The sequence below is a fragment of the Electrona antarctica genome, assembly GCF_951216825.1.
Source record: "Electrona antarctica genome assembly, chromosome: 5".
In the NCBI taxonomy this organism is placed as follows: domain Eukaryota; kingdom Metazoa; phylum Chordata; class Actinopteri; order Myctophiformes; family Myctophidae; genus Electrona; species Electrona antarctica.
This window is the reverse complement of record NC_136810.1, coordinates 34,633,896-34,649,020: the sequence shown is the minus strand read 5'-3', so window position 1 is coordinate 34,649,020 and position 15,125 is coordinate 34,633,896. Positions and strand designations below refer to the sequence as shown.

General features: G+C 44.4%; 1 protein-coding gene across 1 annotated transcript in view; it reads right to left on the bottom strand.

The window, feature by feature from the left end:
• tln2b (talin 2b) overlaps positions 1-15,125 on the bottom strand; it is an 80,945-nt gene that overhangs the window by 31,693 nt on the left and 34,127 nt on the right. The window contains exons 21-28 of the mRNA XM_079500629.1: positions 12,231-12,344; positions 9,973-10,086; positions 9,267-9,401; positions 8,958-9,086; positions 8,736-8,838; positions 7,432-7,640; positions 6,887-7,006; positions 2,406-2,603 (exon numbers count right to left, since the gene is read on the bottom strand). Coding sequence (XP_079356755.1) covers positions 2,406-2,603; positions 6,887-7,006; positions 7,432-7,640; positions 8,736-8,838; positions 8,958-9,086; positions 9,267-9,401; positions 9,973-10,086; positions 12,231-12,344 — 1,122 coding nt within the window. The remainder of the gene's footprint in view (positions 1-2,405; positions 2,604-6,886; positions 7,007-7,431; positions 7,641-8,735; positions 8,839-8,957; positions 9,087-9,266; positions 9,402-9,972; positions 10,087-12,230; positions 12,345-15,125) is intronic.

Below are 15,125 nucleotides of genomic sequence, written 5' to 3'. Positions count from 1 at the left end.
GTATTGTGGGGGAGTGTGCGCTTTTTATGTGTCCCACAGTGGTGTAAAGTAACCAAGTACATTTACTTAAGTACTGTACTTGAGTACCATTTTCAGGTATTTGTTGTACTTTACTTGAGTATTTCCAATTTCCAATACTTTTACTTCTACTCCACTACATTTCAGAGGCAAATATTGTACTTTTACTTCACTACAATTATTTGACAACTTTAGTTACTAGATATTTTGTAGATTTTGATTATTATTACAAAACATATACTAACGACTTCAGCCCTATTGGAAATACTGAAGTAAAGTATAAAATACACCAAAATTAAAAAAGTACTTGGTTACTTTCCACCACTGGTCTCAACAGCACAGTGCACCTACCCCCAACAGCACAGCACACCTAGGCTGAGCTCACACCTTTCATGCAATTCTCTGTGCTCGTTGGGTGTTGTGTCATGGCCGCCCAGCGGCCCAATGCATTTCCAATGGAGGTCACATGGTTTGACCCAACATTGTGTTGTGTGAGGGGGAGGGGCGGACGACTGCGCCCCTCCCCCTCACACAACACAATGTTGGGTCAAACCATGTGACCTCCATTGGAAATACATTGGGCGGCCATGACACAACACAACATGCATCCAACGAGCATCCAACGAGCACAGAATTGCATGAAAGGTGTGAGCTCAGCCCTAGGCCTCACTCAGACCTTTACTGCATTGCTGTATGCTTGTTGGATGAATGTTGTTTAGTGTCATGGCCGCCCCAATGCATTTCCAATGGGAGTCACATGGTTTGACACAACATTTTTGTTGTATGAGGGGGAGGGGCACAGTCGAAACACAGCCGAAAGCCATACAACAGCTTGTAGTCCAAAATGTGGACTACAAACCATGTGACTTCCATTGGAAATGCATTGGGGCGGCCATGACACTACACAACATTCATCCAACAAGCATACAGCAATGCAGTAAAGGTCTGAGTGAGGCCCTACCCCCAACAGCACAGCACACCTACCCCCAACAGCACAGCACACCTACCCCCAACAGCACAGTGCACCTACCCCCAACAGCACAGCGCACCTACCCCCAACAGCACAGTGCACCTACCCCCAACAGCACAGTGCACCTACAGTAACCCCAACAGCACAGCACACCTACCCCCAACAGCACAGCACACCTACCCCCAACAGCACAGCACACCTACAACAGTACCCCCAACAGCACAGCTCACCTACCCCCAACAGCACAGCTCACCTACCCCCAACAGCACAGTGCACCTACAGTACCCCCAACAGCACAGCACACCTACAGTACCCCCAACAGCACAGCGCACCTACCCCCAACAGCACAGTGCACCTACCCCCAACAGCACAACTCACCTACCCCCAACAGCACAGCGCACCTACCCCCAACAGCACAGCTCACCTACCCCCAACAGCACAGCGCACCTACCCCCAACAGCACAGCTCACCTACAGTACCCCCAACAACACAGCGCACCTACCCCCAACAGCACAGTGCACCTACCCCCAACAGCACAGCACACCTACCCCCAACAGCACAGCTCACCTACAGTACCCCCAACAGCACAGCGCACCTACCCCCAACAGCACAACTCACCTACCCCCAACAGCACAGCGCACCTACCCCCAACAGCACAGCTCACCTACCCCCAACAGCACAGCGCACCTACCCCCAACAGCACAGCTCACCTACAGTACCCCCAACAACACAGCGCACCTACCCCCAACAGCACAGTGCACCTACCCCCAACAGCACAGCACACCTACCCCCAACAGCACAGCTCACCTACAGTACCCCCAACAGCACAGCTCACCTACCCCCAAAAGCACAGCTCACCTACAGTACCCCCAACAGCACAGCGCACCAACCCCCCCCCCCCCCCCCCTTCCTCCCACAGCAGGCCTCTATAAACCTGATTAAGTTCTGTGTGTCATGCTAGATCAACTCCACTCCCAGACGATCTCTCCAAATTAATGAGCCAAATAAACGGAACAAGAACATCATCAACGATCTCATTACATGTGAATGCACAAGTGCTCTTGAGGACAATCACGTGCCTAAATGAATTACATAAAATGACTCTAATTAGCAAATTATTCAAAGCAGCACAGGTGCCAAAGTGACAAAATTGCAGGAAACCAACCACCCGGGGTCGTCATTTTGTCAATCATAGGTTTTAGATTTCACCCCTGTCTTTGTAGAGTTTAATCTGGCACTATAAATTAAAAGGGAATGAAGAAATAGCCAGCACACAAATGTCCTTTTCACATTATTTACCTCTGACAGACAACGGGCACGTTTCGGCCTGATGGGCCTTCCTCATTGAAACTATAAATTAAATGAACATGCCTGGCAATGGATAAAAAAGAATTTGGCGAATGTGATGAAAACTTACTTGAGTGTGGCCCGCCATCTCGATGCCGGCATCCAGGAACTCATCAAAGTCCTGGCTGAACTTCCCAGAGGCGACAGCCAGCTGGCCGCTGGTGCCACGCGAGGAGTGGACCACCTCTCCTGCGGAGTGATTGAGCTCAGCGGCGGACTGGTTCAGATCTGTCTGGGCCTCCTGGAAAGGCTTTCTGCAGGGGGGAAGCTTCAAAGACAGACACACTGGATAAACAGCTAGACCGATACTGTACTGCAATGCTTAGAGCATCACACAGACACATGACCATACTGTAGGTTAATTCAGTGTGCGTTGCCCTTGATATTGGACTGGCAGTGACTTTAATGTGAAATACATTTTGGTGTAATTCACCGGGGGACATATATAGGATATAGGACCTATAGGATTTGGCCAACAATGGATCTAATGATTGTATTTCTTTCCCATTATAGATAATATTGTACTTTATCTGGATAATAACTACAACATTTAATTTGGAATAGACCAGGTTGACTTTCTCTTCAATGCAGATGTGAAGGGCTTTCTTCATGCTGTAACAGTTACCTACTGTATGTACATCGAAGGGAAGCATAATACCACCATGACTTTCAAACATATTTCGTAGTAAAGTAGTATGGAGGGACAGACAGTAGGCTGACAGGAAATGGGGAGAGAGATGGGGGGAAGACATGCAGTAAAGGCCGTCGGGATCGGGAGTCGAACCCGCGGCACACTGCCAGACTGGATTACCAGCCAAGGTGCCTGGACCACTGAGCCATGGCCCAGGCCAAATTATTCTTAATGTCATGTTAAATCAAAGTATTTAATATATTAACAACATTATATAATGGAAATTCCATTATTGGCACAACCCTATCAGCGACATGACCTTTTTTTCTCTTTCTGGCTCAGATTATGAAAAACAACAAAATATGTAACCATATTACACATTCCCATATCACCGGACTATAGTCCAATACAAGCAGTGAGTAAGTGCATTGAACAAAGCAATGACTGGATGTGCCAAAATGTCCTTCAGTTAAACAAAGTAAACACTGAAGTAATTGTTTTTATAGCAAATGCAGAACGATTAAAAGTATGTGCTCAGCTTCAATCGGTAATGGAGTATTGAAGCCAAAAATGTTGGTGTAATCAACACGCGTGCGTGCGTGCGTGCGTGCGTGCGTGCGTGTGTGTGTGTGTCCGTCTACTATCAACTTAAGAATATCAAGAATTAAAGGACTTATGACTCAGCAGCATTTGGGAAAAAAGGGTACATGCATTTATTTCCAGTACTCTTACAGTACGTTTTAACAGCGGGCGACAGCCTGACGTATTTGCCGGAAGTGTGTTATTTGTCTATGGGACCCGGCAACTACTGGCGATAGTAGGCGAAGAGGCGAACGTTGTTCAAAAACACGAAAACATTTTATCTTTGGACGACATCATCCGACAATAGCCAATAAAATCCATGTGTTGCTTTGTTTACCCTCCACACGGAACCATACCACCTATACGAGGACATACAGTAGGTAATGACAGCAGGAATGCCCACTAGAAGATTTGTATCGCTCAGAGTTGCCATTGTTCGCCCGCTATTAAAACCTACTGTTAGTCTTGACTGTTGACTGTAATGGTATCTTTTACAGGCCTCCCTAAAAACATCCATCAGAGAGCTGCAGCTGATTCATAACGGTGGTGTTCAAGTCCTCACTAAGACCAATAAAGTAGATCGTATCACTACACTTCGCAAATCTTTGCACTGGCTTCCTGTCTGCCAAAAACTATATTTCAAAGTAGGTTTATATACTGAAATCCTTTTACTATGTTAGGAACCATCCACAGGTCTGCTTTCTGTCCTAAGAGTCAAAACCAAATATGGAAAAGCAGCATTCAGTTTTGTATCCACCACAAATCTGGAACAAACTCCCAGAAAACTAGGTCTGTCTCTGTACACAACTAGGTCTGTCTCTGTACACAACTAGGTCTGTCTCTGTACACAACTAGGTCTGTCTCTGTACACAACTAGGTCTGTCTCTGTACACAACTCTGTCCTTTTAAACTATAGGTCTGTCTCTGTACACAACTCTGTCCTTTTAAACCAAAGCTGAATACCTTTCTGTATGCCACTGCCTTTTATAGAGGTTTTGTTTCATTTATTGTGCTGCACGGTCATTTTACTTTTGATCTGTTTTATTTTAATGTATTATTATTTATGCTTATTTTCTATTCTATTAAACCTCTAATAACTATTTTGCAATATAATCAAATGTCCCTTTTTAACGTGCTTCTTTCGCACTTAGTCTCAATTTGTTTTTGGCTTTTGTGCCTTTATTGATAGTTACAGTGAAGACGGACTTGAAATAGGGAGGCAGAGATGGGGAAAGACATGCAGCATGCGTCATGAACAGAGCCTACATGTGGCATGCACCTAAACTGCTAGGCCAGCGGGCGCCCCTGTCTCAATACTATTGAAGCAGTAATAATATGTAATAATTACAGAATTTCAATTGCAAAATTAGGTTTCATAAATAGTGAAAATACATGCAGTATTCCATCTGCCTTGGATGCTGGGGGCGTGTCCATGAAGGCATGCTATATTTGCATATTTTCGAGGATGCAGTTCTGTTTACCTATTTATTTGAATGCTGGAATGCGCTAGCAGATTATCTTATGGGTCTTTATGTGTTGTGTCATCATAGTGTTTATTTGGTGTTTTTTTATTTTGTATTCTTTATTTACCCAGGGTAGTAACTAGGCACACGTTCTCATTTTCAGCAACACTCTGTACACACACACAGACAGCCAGACAAAACCTGGGAGCTAACCAGTACAACCACAGTCTTAAACTGTTGGTTCCTGAGCAGCTCCACTGGAGCAGGAGGGGGTTCAGTGCCTTGCTGAAGGGCAATCCAGCTGTGTTGGGGGAGGGGTGAGTGGTGGCCGTTCACCCCCACCCGGCAACAAGTGAGCTCCTCTAACCTTTAGGCCAGCACTGCCCCATTTCTGCTGATATATGTGTTGTGGTTGTTTGTTTTTACTACCCCCGGCCCTCTGCCTTATTCCCTCTATGTTGACATGCTTAGTGTGGCTGTGTTTTGTGTTACAGTATGCTTTGTCATATCATACCATGGTGTCATCCGATGGTGTCACAGCAAAAGTAGCTTCAAGAGTTTTGTGAGCTTATATTGACCTGGCTGCGCCACAGTAGTATAATGGAGTAGCTCAAGGGCCAGTTGTTGCAATGCTGTATAAACATATTTAGCCACGTTTTTAGATCAGCCTTTAAAACTTAATGAGGAATTTAAACATTCAACATTCATTCATTCATTTTTCTTTCTTCCTTAAGCGACTTGAACTTGCGGTGGACCATGGACTAGGTCAGAGGAACTCCCTCTGGTGCAGTACCCACACTATGAGCATCGGCAAGTCTGGAGAAGTAGTTCGAGAAGTACTTGGGAACTGTTCATTTGAGTAACTTGAAAGCCAGAGCCACTGAGAGCTGGGAAACTCTTTCTTACACCTAGCCTAATGAAGTGGTCTGGGGCCAGGTGAGACCTGAGGTGGAAGTTGAGAAGCAATCTCACAAGCTTATTTTGGAAAGTGTGGAGTTTTGCCTTCAGTGGGTGGCTTGGCGATGCTAGTGTATCATGAGGTACAAGCATAGTCAAAATGACACTGGATGAAGGCTCGGGCTAGAAATCTTGTTCTTTTATTGACTTTCATGATCACTTTTGATGCCATTTTCCACCAGAAAATGTCTTACATAATACAACTCTAGCCTGGGGACCTACTGAGGGTGTTATTGATCGGAAATAATGGACCCAGGTGTTGTTATCGGAAAGCCAAGTGAAAACATCACTTGTATTGAAGACACACTGTAGGTATCGTGCATCATCAGGACTGATTTCAATAATTAATCAAAAAATAGTGGTCTTATTTCACAATTCAGTAAAACATAGTTCCCCAAATCTTTACATTTTCAGCCATGACTCTCACATGTATAATGTGATTACTGATTAGAAACACAATATTGAATTTCCTTTACGGGATTTTAATGTTTTGTGTAAAGGACTTTGAATTGTCCTGTTGTTGAAATGTGTGTGTATCTTAAACTTGCCATGTCTTTTTAGTGCTTAGTGCTGACCTGTTCTCAAGTTGAAACTATTTCAACTTTTTCAATTAACCACAGCGCTCATCGAAGCTTCGGCAACCAATAGGAGTGAAGCAGAGGCAGGAACGGAGTCGTGTCAAGAGACTATTCATCTAGCAAGTATATGGAGCAACGTAATGCTTGATGCTAAGGCTAACGTTTCCACTTGACAACAGGATGGAGCTTGGTGCTAAAAAGAGCTCTGTTATTTTTACAGGTCTCCGGTGGACACATGGCCTAATTCTGTGTTAGGAATAATAAAGGATCCTCCTGTAACACTCCATAATGAAAGATGTAAAGGGACTCCCACCCAGTATAAAGCAACAGTAAATCTCACCGTGTCAACCAGCAGCTTCTTACTAGCCTCTCCAATACTCCTGAGGGCCATGTCCACATCCTTCTGGCCAGGCAAGCAGTTCACACAATTATTCAGGGAGTGGGACACCGCTTTGGCCACCTGAAAACACAGCACAATTCTCCTTCAATGTGCTACCATAAGTCATTCTGACAATGCACGACAGACAGACAGTCCCACAACACAACAGCAAGTGAGTGAAAACAGTGCAAATGTAAATTTTGCACAGTGGCACACAACAATCCGGGTTACAAATGTATGCTGCTGTCACAGACACATGCCAAATAATATGTTCATCTCCAAGAAGGCTGCCAGAAAATGAGCAGTTTTACTGTTTTACTTGAGACAAGACTGCAAGGCAAGAGAGACGGAGGAGAGAAAATTGCACTGCTAAGAGGGGATAATTGTTATGGAGAGGAGAGATGCTTACACATCAGTATAGGAGAGAGAGGGGCCAGACAGGATCATTTATTGTGAAAGCACCCACTGTTTTTTAGTTGTCCAAATTTGCCAGTTACCAGGCTTACCTGTGCCAGTCTCTGCTGACTCTCGGCATCCCCTGGGTGAACCAGAGCCTGGTTAGCTTCATGGATGAGCATGGCAGAGCCGTCCATGACGCACTGGGCTGAGTCCAGCATTGCAGCTGCAGCCTGGGGCTCCTTGGTGCTGGCTGCCACACCCCTGGCTGCCTGGGCCAACGTCCTCAAGGCCTGAGCCGTTTCTCTTGCAGCGACACCTAATATACACAATACGCAGGCATATACAGAACGGGTGATTTTTCTACAATGCAGGATGGTTGACAAACATTCAGGGTGGCTGATGTCGACATTCTCCTGTGTTTTACATTGTGGAACAATATCTCTGTTGGCTATTTTTTATCCCACAATTTTTGTAACCCATTTTTCCCCCAGTGTCAATTGTAATCCTGGGCGCTATACTGACCTCATGCTTCCTTCAATGCATGAGGAGTCCAAGCCGCTAGTACTAGTACAATGATGTAGGCCTACTAACTGAATAAACTATTTTGTATTTAAAGAACTGCTCTTACCAGCAGTCCTGTGATTAACTAATATAAACATTATGGTATGCATGATTACAGTCTTGACTAGAATACTGTTGGTAATGTGCAAATCAGCAGGACACTAGCGAACCGTGCCATAATGAAGGCAATCTGTAACACTTCCATTGTTAATGCAAATGCGCTAATATAGTCACATGTGTTCCCATGTGGGTGCTGGCTTTCACTTATTAGCTGCCTATCGTATATATGAAGCTAAGAGGGAAAGCAGCAAATTGCATTAAATTGCATTATCCAGATGAGTGGACCCGGTTGCTGATGGAAAGTTAAATCTAGTGAAAATAAGATTAATGAGTAGTGTGTGGCACCCTGGTCCCGAGCGTCAAGCACTGCCTGGGCGGCCTCATTGTTAGAACCCTCTATTCAAATCTGTCTTAATCTCTCCTCCCGGAGAGCATCAATTGAGCTGGAATTGAGGGCGGTAAAAACAGCCAGGCCGGTCTCAGGGCTCTGGGTTTGGCTGTAACAATAACACGACCGCTAAATCAGGTTGTCGGATTTCCTCTGACTGCCATCTCCACTTCCAACTTAACGCAGTGACATGTTAACATGACCAGATTTTTCTACCTAAAAAGGACCTGCAAACAATATAAGTACACAGAAAAACGCTTAAGTGTTATTTGTATATACAAATGTAACCAAATCCATTTATACACTCTGAGTTGTACACTCTTAGAGTATACAAATGGATATATTAAATGATTGGATCCTGTTAGTGGAAACTGCTCTTTGAGTACACTACAGTTTTCGTACCTGTATAGTGCTCATTGCCTTGTGCAGCACAGGTCAGTAGTTGGGCCATAGAGGAGCCCACAGCCTTAGAAGTACTGCCCAGGTCCTGGGCACATTTCTCCAGCTATATGGACAAGGACATCATCTATCATTTCAACATACTGAGGTCTGTAATCTTTTAAAATAAATAAATAAATACAATAAAATAAAAAAGAACAATACTGTAATTAATATTGTACTGACTGATTCCCCAGGAAGAGGCCTGAGTTGGCCATCGATGACAGACATCTTGGCATCCTGAAGCTCACTTCTGAGAGTCTGGACTGTTTTGAGGGCTGAGTCGATCTCCAGAGGACCACAGGCGTCATGGGCCTACATTATGTTTCACACCAAACACATTACTCACGAGGAACCCCTTTACTAAGCAGAATAAAACAATGCACAATGTTTTGCCCTTTGGTATATATCGTTCTCAGTGTGATCAGGGATCAGGTGGTCTCTAAGTTCACCCAGGAAATAAAAACAGCTTACGCCAATAAATTATAAGTTTACCTTCTGGGTGGCAGTCCTGAGTTCTGCCAGGCAGGTAGCCAGGTTCTTGGCACACTGGCCCAGTTGCATAGCAGCAGCCTGGTCAGTCACTGTAGGAACCGCTGATTTAGCAGATGTGACCATCTTACTGCCAGGCTGGGGGACAGAAACAGGAACATTACAGCAGCACATTAAACAGTTAAAGACTGTAGCAAAGCATACACTTGTTGGCATGGAATGGGCTATATGCATACACGCCATTTTGGAAAGAACTTGGGCCCCTTCCCTACTTCCTTCACAGATGTTACCGATGATACTAATGAAGGCTCTGTTCCATTCTGGTCAAACAAAGTCAGGGTGCTGCTATTGTGCATGTTGGCTCATGGAAACACTCTGCTGCACCAGTGGGTCTCAAAGTGTCTTTGAGTGGGTTCCAAATGGCCGCATACAGGTCTGTAACTCTGAGAGTGTAAAAATGGAACCACATGGACCTGTAACTGTACACTAAATGGAACAGAGCCTTAATTACTAGTATCATACACCTGTGAAGGAAGTAGGGAAGGGGCCCGGAAGTAGGAAGAGTTATTCTGTGTGCATAGAGCCCATTCAAAGGTTTGTTAACATTCTGCAATTGTACAAGCACTATAGCCAGGGACACATCTTCTTTTGGCCATGTGACAGAAATGGGGTTAGGTGAACGTTGTAATCCAGTGAGTGTGACAACCACCTGTAGGAAGCTCTGGCTGGCCATGATGAGGGCAAGCTGGGCACCGAGCTCCTCGGGTTGAGCCTGGCTGCTCCTCATACCCTGGATGAGGTAGGGAATGTTATCTGCCACTGCCTGCATGTGCACACACACGCACGCGCACGCACACACACACACACACACACACACACACACACACACACACACACACACACACACACACACACACACACACACACACACACACACACACACACACACACACACACACACACACACACACACACACACACACACACACACACACACAGTGTTATTTTATTCACAAACAGACGGAATCTATTCAACTACCATCCTGTGGACAAATGGCTCCTCTATATTTAGAATCCTCAATTGTCCGTCTAGAAAAGTGCTTGAAACTCAACTATGGAGTTTAGAACAACACAACACACTACAGGTGTCAGTAAGCTTCTGCAGCCCAGCAAAACTCAGCAGGCTCAGAAAGATGGACTAGTGCCTAGCGGCAAGGCATAGTTGAAGTGAGACAGCACAAGTGAAGCCAGCTGAGCCGACTGAATGTAATGCTTGTGCCCCCTGGCAGGTAACAACCAAAGATATCTGCCCACTCAACACCAGTTAATAATCAGAGACCACAGTCATCACCGACGCTACGACTGCAGACCAGTTTTGAGACGTTAATGAATATGTGTGTGCGCGAAATGGAGACCACCACAAACTATTGGCACAGGAACAAACAAATGTAGAATATGGTGAGCAGTACAAGGTTGGCAAACAACACTCATATGTTCCTGCCCCAAAACTCAACAGGATTGGCAGGATGTGTTTCTTTATTTTTGGTTGGAGGGGACAAATACTTCCAAGTAGCAAGCAAGAAAGTAGTCACACATCACTGGTACCTACAAACACCCCCCATCCAAAGAACATTGGATGGATAGTGTAAGTGAAAAGAGCTTACTTTCATTCTCAGACTATACATCCTGGGAAAAGTGGGATATTTTATTCTTGTAGCAATGTAGCATCTGTAAAGTAGCAAAGGTGGCAGGTGTCTTGTCACCTTTTGTCTTGTCATCTGTGCCCATTGAATAGTTCGAGAACAGAAATCGTGAGGAAAGATAAAGAACTGGAGCCCAGACACTAGCCCAAACATGATGCCCCTCCCTCACCACAGGAAAAGCTACATGGGATAAGGGTAACTCCTGACATTCAATTGTGGGCAACTGTGCTATGTGATATACTGTACGTGGAAAGATTCTTAAAAGGACCCAGTTAACCTAAACCAGCGTCAGACCCTTAATGACCATGATGACGCAATGTGGTTACACCGAAGCAGCACCTTGGCAGAACATATATCCAGTGGTGGAAAGTAACTAAGTACATTTACTTAAGTACTGTACTTTTTTGAGTTTTTCCATTTTCCAGTACTTTTACTTCTACTCTACTACATTTCAGTAGTAACAGTCCGACTTGCAACAGTGCGACAACATGCATGGCCGGTTAAGAATCACCCATGGCTCCCGAGTCCCGACATGCATGGCCGGTTAAGAATCACCCGTGGCTCCCGACATGTGTGGCCGGTTAAGACACATGTGTGGCCGGTTAAGAATCACCCGTGGCTCCCGAGTCCCGACATGTGTGGCCGGTTAAGAATCACCCGTGGCTCCCGACATGTGTGGCCGGTTAAGACACATGCGTGGCCGGTTAAGAATCACTCGTGGCTCCCGACATGTGTGGCCGGTTAAGACACATGCGTGGCCGGTTAAGAATCACTCGTGGCTACCGACATGTGTGGCCGGTTAAAACTCACCCGTGGCTTCTGCGTGCGATTAGGGTTAGGGTTTGGGGTAGGGTGTCGGGCTAATGCGTGTCGGACTGTTACGTACATCAGACCAGAGACACATGCACCCAGGTTGGCCTGCATGTATTCTAACCTGGTTACGAACATACAATACGGAAATTATTTATTAGTGTCAAAGAAATAAGACATAACCTTTGGTGCAACACAAGAGAGCAGCCTTTCTGTAGCACTATTTCGCACCATTTCAAGGCATTATTGTTTTCCATTTACCTGTCTTATTGATTTATTATGTGCTTTACTTAAGGATATTAGCTGTTTTCTTTTTTAATGCAAAACACAGATGCTATAGATATCAAGTTTATCATTATCATTATCATTATTTGTATTATTATGTTGACAGGCACACAGACACAGACAAAAACAAGCAATTACAATACATTGGCACACAATTCTGATTTCGTACCTTGCAGCTGTGCACTAGCTGTTGGTGGGATGGAGTGTTTTTGTTGGAGGCAGCAGCGTTCTGAGCAGCTGCGATTGTCTGAGTTGCAGCAGCGGCTGCCTGCTTAGCAGCGATCTGTTGAGAAGAGTTCCATAGAAATCATTAGGTATAAATTAGGACAGGGAGTGATAGCAGAGACAAGGCTCTTGTTCTACTTGTACTAAATGCTGTGTTCTGCACTCAGACAGAGCCCTTCTAATCAAGCTAAGAGTGTACACAGTCGGGCAGTTGTTTGTTAAAGCTACAAACAGTCACTTTTATGCCCATCATCGATGGGGAATACAAGCTAATAGAAACTGCAGGCTTTCTAGTCCTGAAAAGTTGCAATGCGAAAATGGAAGCCATCGTTCTCACGATAATGAAAATCTAAACATTAAAAAGAAAATCTGCCTAATGATGATGTCACTGGAAGACGGTTTCTAAACTGCCCACAGCCCTCCTATGAGACACAGACTGAGTAGAAAAAAATCGTGCCATTTTATCATGATTATTAGTGAGGACCTATTATATGAAGATAGGTTGAAAAGTGGTCCTTTAATAGACCGAAACGTTGTGATTTCCCATTAAAGCCTTGAATTGCAATAGAAGAGATTTTTTCTTTTTCAGTATTACATATCAATCAGTACAGTATGTGATATGTATATACCCGACGCCAGCGTCTACATTTAGCAATGAAAGAGTAGGGAGACCACCTCCACTGCAGATGTATATTGTATTAACATACAGATTGGTTAAAATAACTTTTGATTTGTTAAAGAAAGTGCCCGATTGCAGCTTTAAGAAGTGTGACACTGTAGTTTCCAGCAACGGCTCGTCATAGAGAGCCCCCTCCCTCTCATCTCCGCCCCCTCGCCGTGTTGTGGGGCAAACTGAACCATAGCTTAACCTCTCTCTGATCTCCGCCCCCTCGCCGTGTTGTGGGGCAAACTTAACCATAGCTGAACGGTGTGAATGACAATTCACATGCTTTGCGTTTATAAAATGACTCATTTGCAGACTAAAGATTGAACGGAAAACTAATGGAAAGACGAGGCTTGCGGTCAATATACAAGCAATTAGGAAGAGAGCTTTATCTCCACAAAATCAGGGATATTATGAACACACACAGAATGGAAAGATGATTTTGACAGCTACTGCCCCACTTTCAAGGCTACGACTGTAGCCTACCTTATTGAAGGAACAAACTATTATGTGAAATGTAATTGCTTAGCGAAACATCTGCAGAAATCTTTCATGCCCCATGTTTATTTTACATCCGCTGGTGGGTGTTCATTTAAACGAATACATTAATCAAGAACACTTTAACAAGATACAATACAATGTAGATCGGGTGGTTTTTAACTGTTAAATCTGTTCATTGAAAATAGCTGATCTGCAAGCTCACTATAGGTTGTAGATGGATTACAATTAAAATTAAAATCATGACATGACCAGCTAGACAGACACCCAATTAAAATAGAAACCTCATAGATTATATGTGTATGTGGCTTAATTTTAAATGACCAGGCAGTGCTTGGCTGTTATGCATCCACGGTTCTGTGCGCCGTCAGCCGTGCACATTTGCTTGATACTTGATTGTTTGATAGAAAGTCCAGACAATAAAACCCTTCCTTCTAAAGTCTTTCTGTTATGGCACAAGTATGAACCGAGCACATCTGCACCATTAAAGTAGTGTAATAGCATGGAAAAGTCACTGTTTCCAAGCTCGTCATGTCACTCTAGCAGAGTGATGGATCTGTGTCTCTCCTAGGGTCCTACTGACCTACTTTCCCCACAACAAGGATGCGGGCTGGAAGCGACAAATGTTTACGCCCCTTTTGGGATATTTTGCTGGGCCCTATAGCAAAAATGGCTGATCTACAGTTGGGTGCCACCGATATTGTCCCTTATCATTTGACCCATTTAGGCCTGACCTCAAAATTTTAAAAAATCCTTCTAAATCTAAGTTTTCTGAAATAAATATTTTCACGATTTTTCAAAAATAGCAGACCTACAAGCTCGTAGCGCGCCACTCGGTGGCGCGCTATGAGCTTGTAGATCTGCTATTTTTCAATAGCTAAATTATAACATAATGTTTAAAACACCAAAAGGGGTTCCCGCCCAAAATGGGTTAACTGTCCTTTTGCGCAGATCACGCAAACCTCAGCAAAAAGAAAAGGACAATATCGATGGCCTCCAACTGTACATCGTTTTTGAAGTGGTAAAAAGGTAACTCTGTCATTTCTCGACCGTTTCAGACACAGGGCGGCTCGCCGAAACCGGGCCGGCACCCTGGGCGCGTTCCTGCGGGTCTGGAAGTTCTGGGGACCCCCCGGGGATCCCCACACGGAGTTGCACCACTTACTTCACACGGGTGTGATTTTTATAGTATAATTTACAACATACCCAAAATAGGGATGCAAGGGTTTAAAGAAAATACAAGAAATAACTCCTCATTTGATATCAATTCAAGAGAGCTTTGAAGTGTCTGGCAAGATGGAAAATAGTAGGAGATGACATTCCTTGTTTGGTGTGTAGAGAAATCATCAAGGGGTGGGGGAGTCTGAACAACAATGATATCTTTGTCCTGAGGAAAATAAAAAAGACTGCAGAGCGCACTTGGAAGTTAGATGAGTGACGGAGAGGGCATTCCTATCTCTTGCGGAACTACACACATAGTACATATTCTGTGTATTCCAAAACAAAAGAGCGCTGTCTAGACCCACATAAGGCCTGACAGGAAAGGAAACCTCTGTGCTACAAGAAGAGATTTAGGGGTTCTTAAAGGACATGCGTTTGTCTGCAATAAATGTCATCATCACGATGTGCAATTCACTATTCCACTTCCACCCTGGTATCTCCTGTGTATCCTCAATG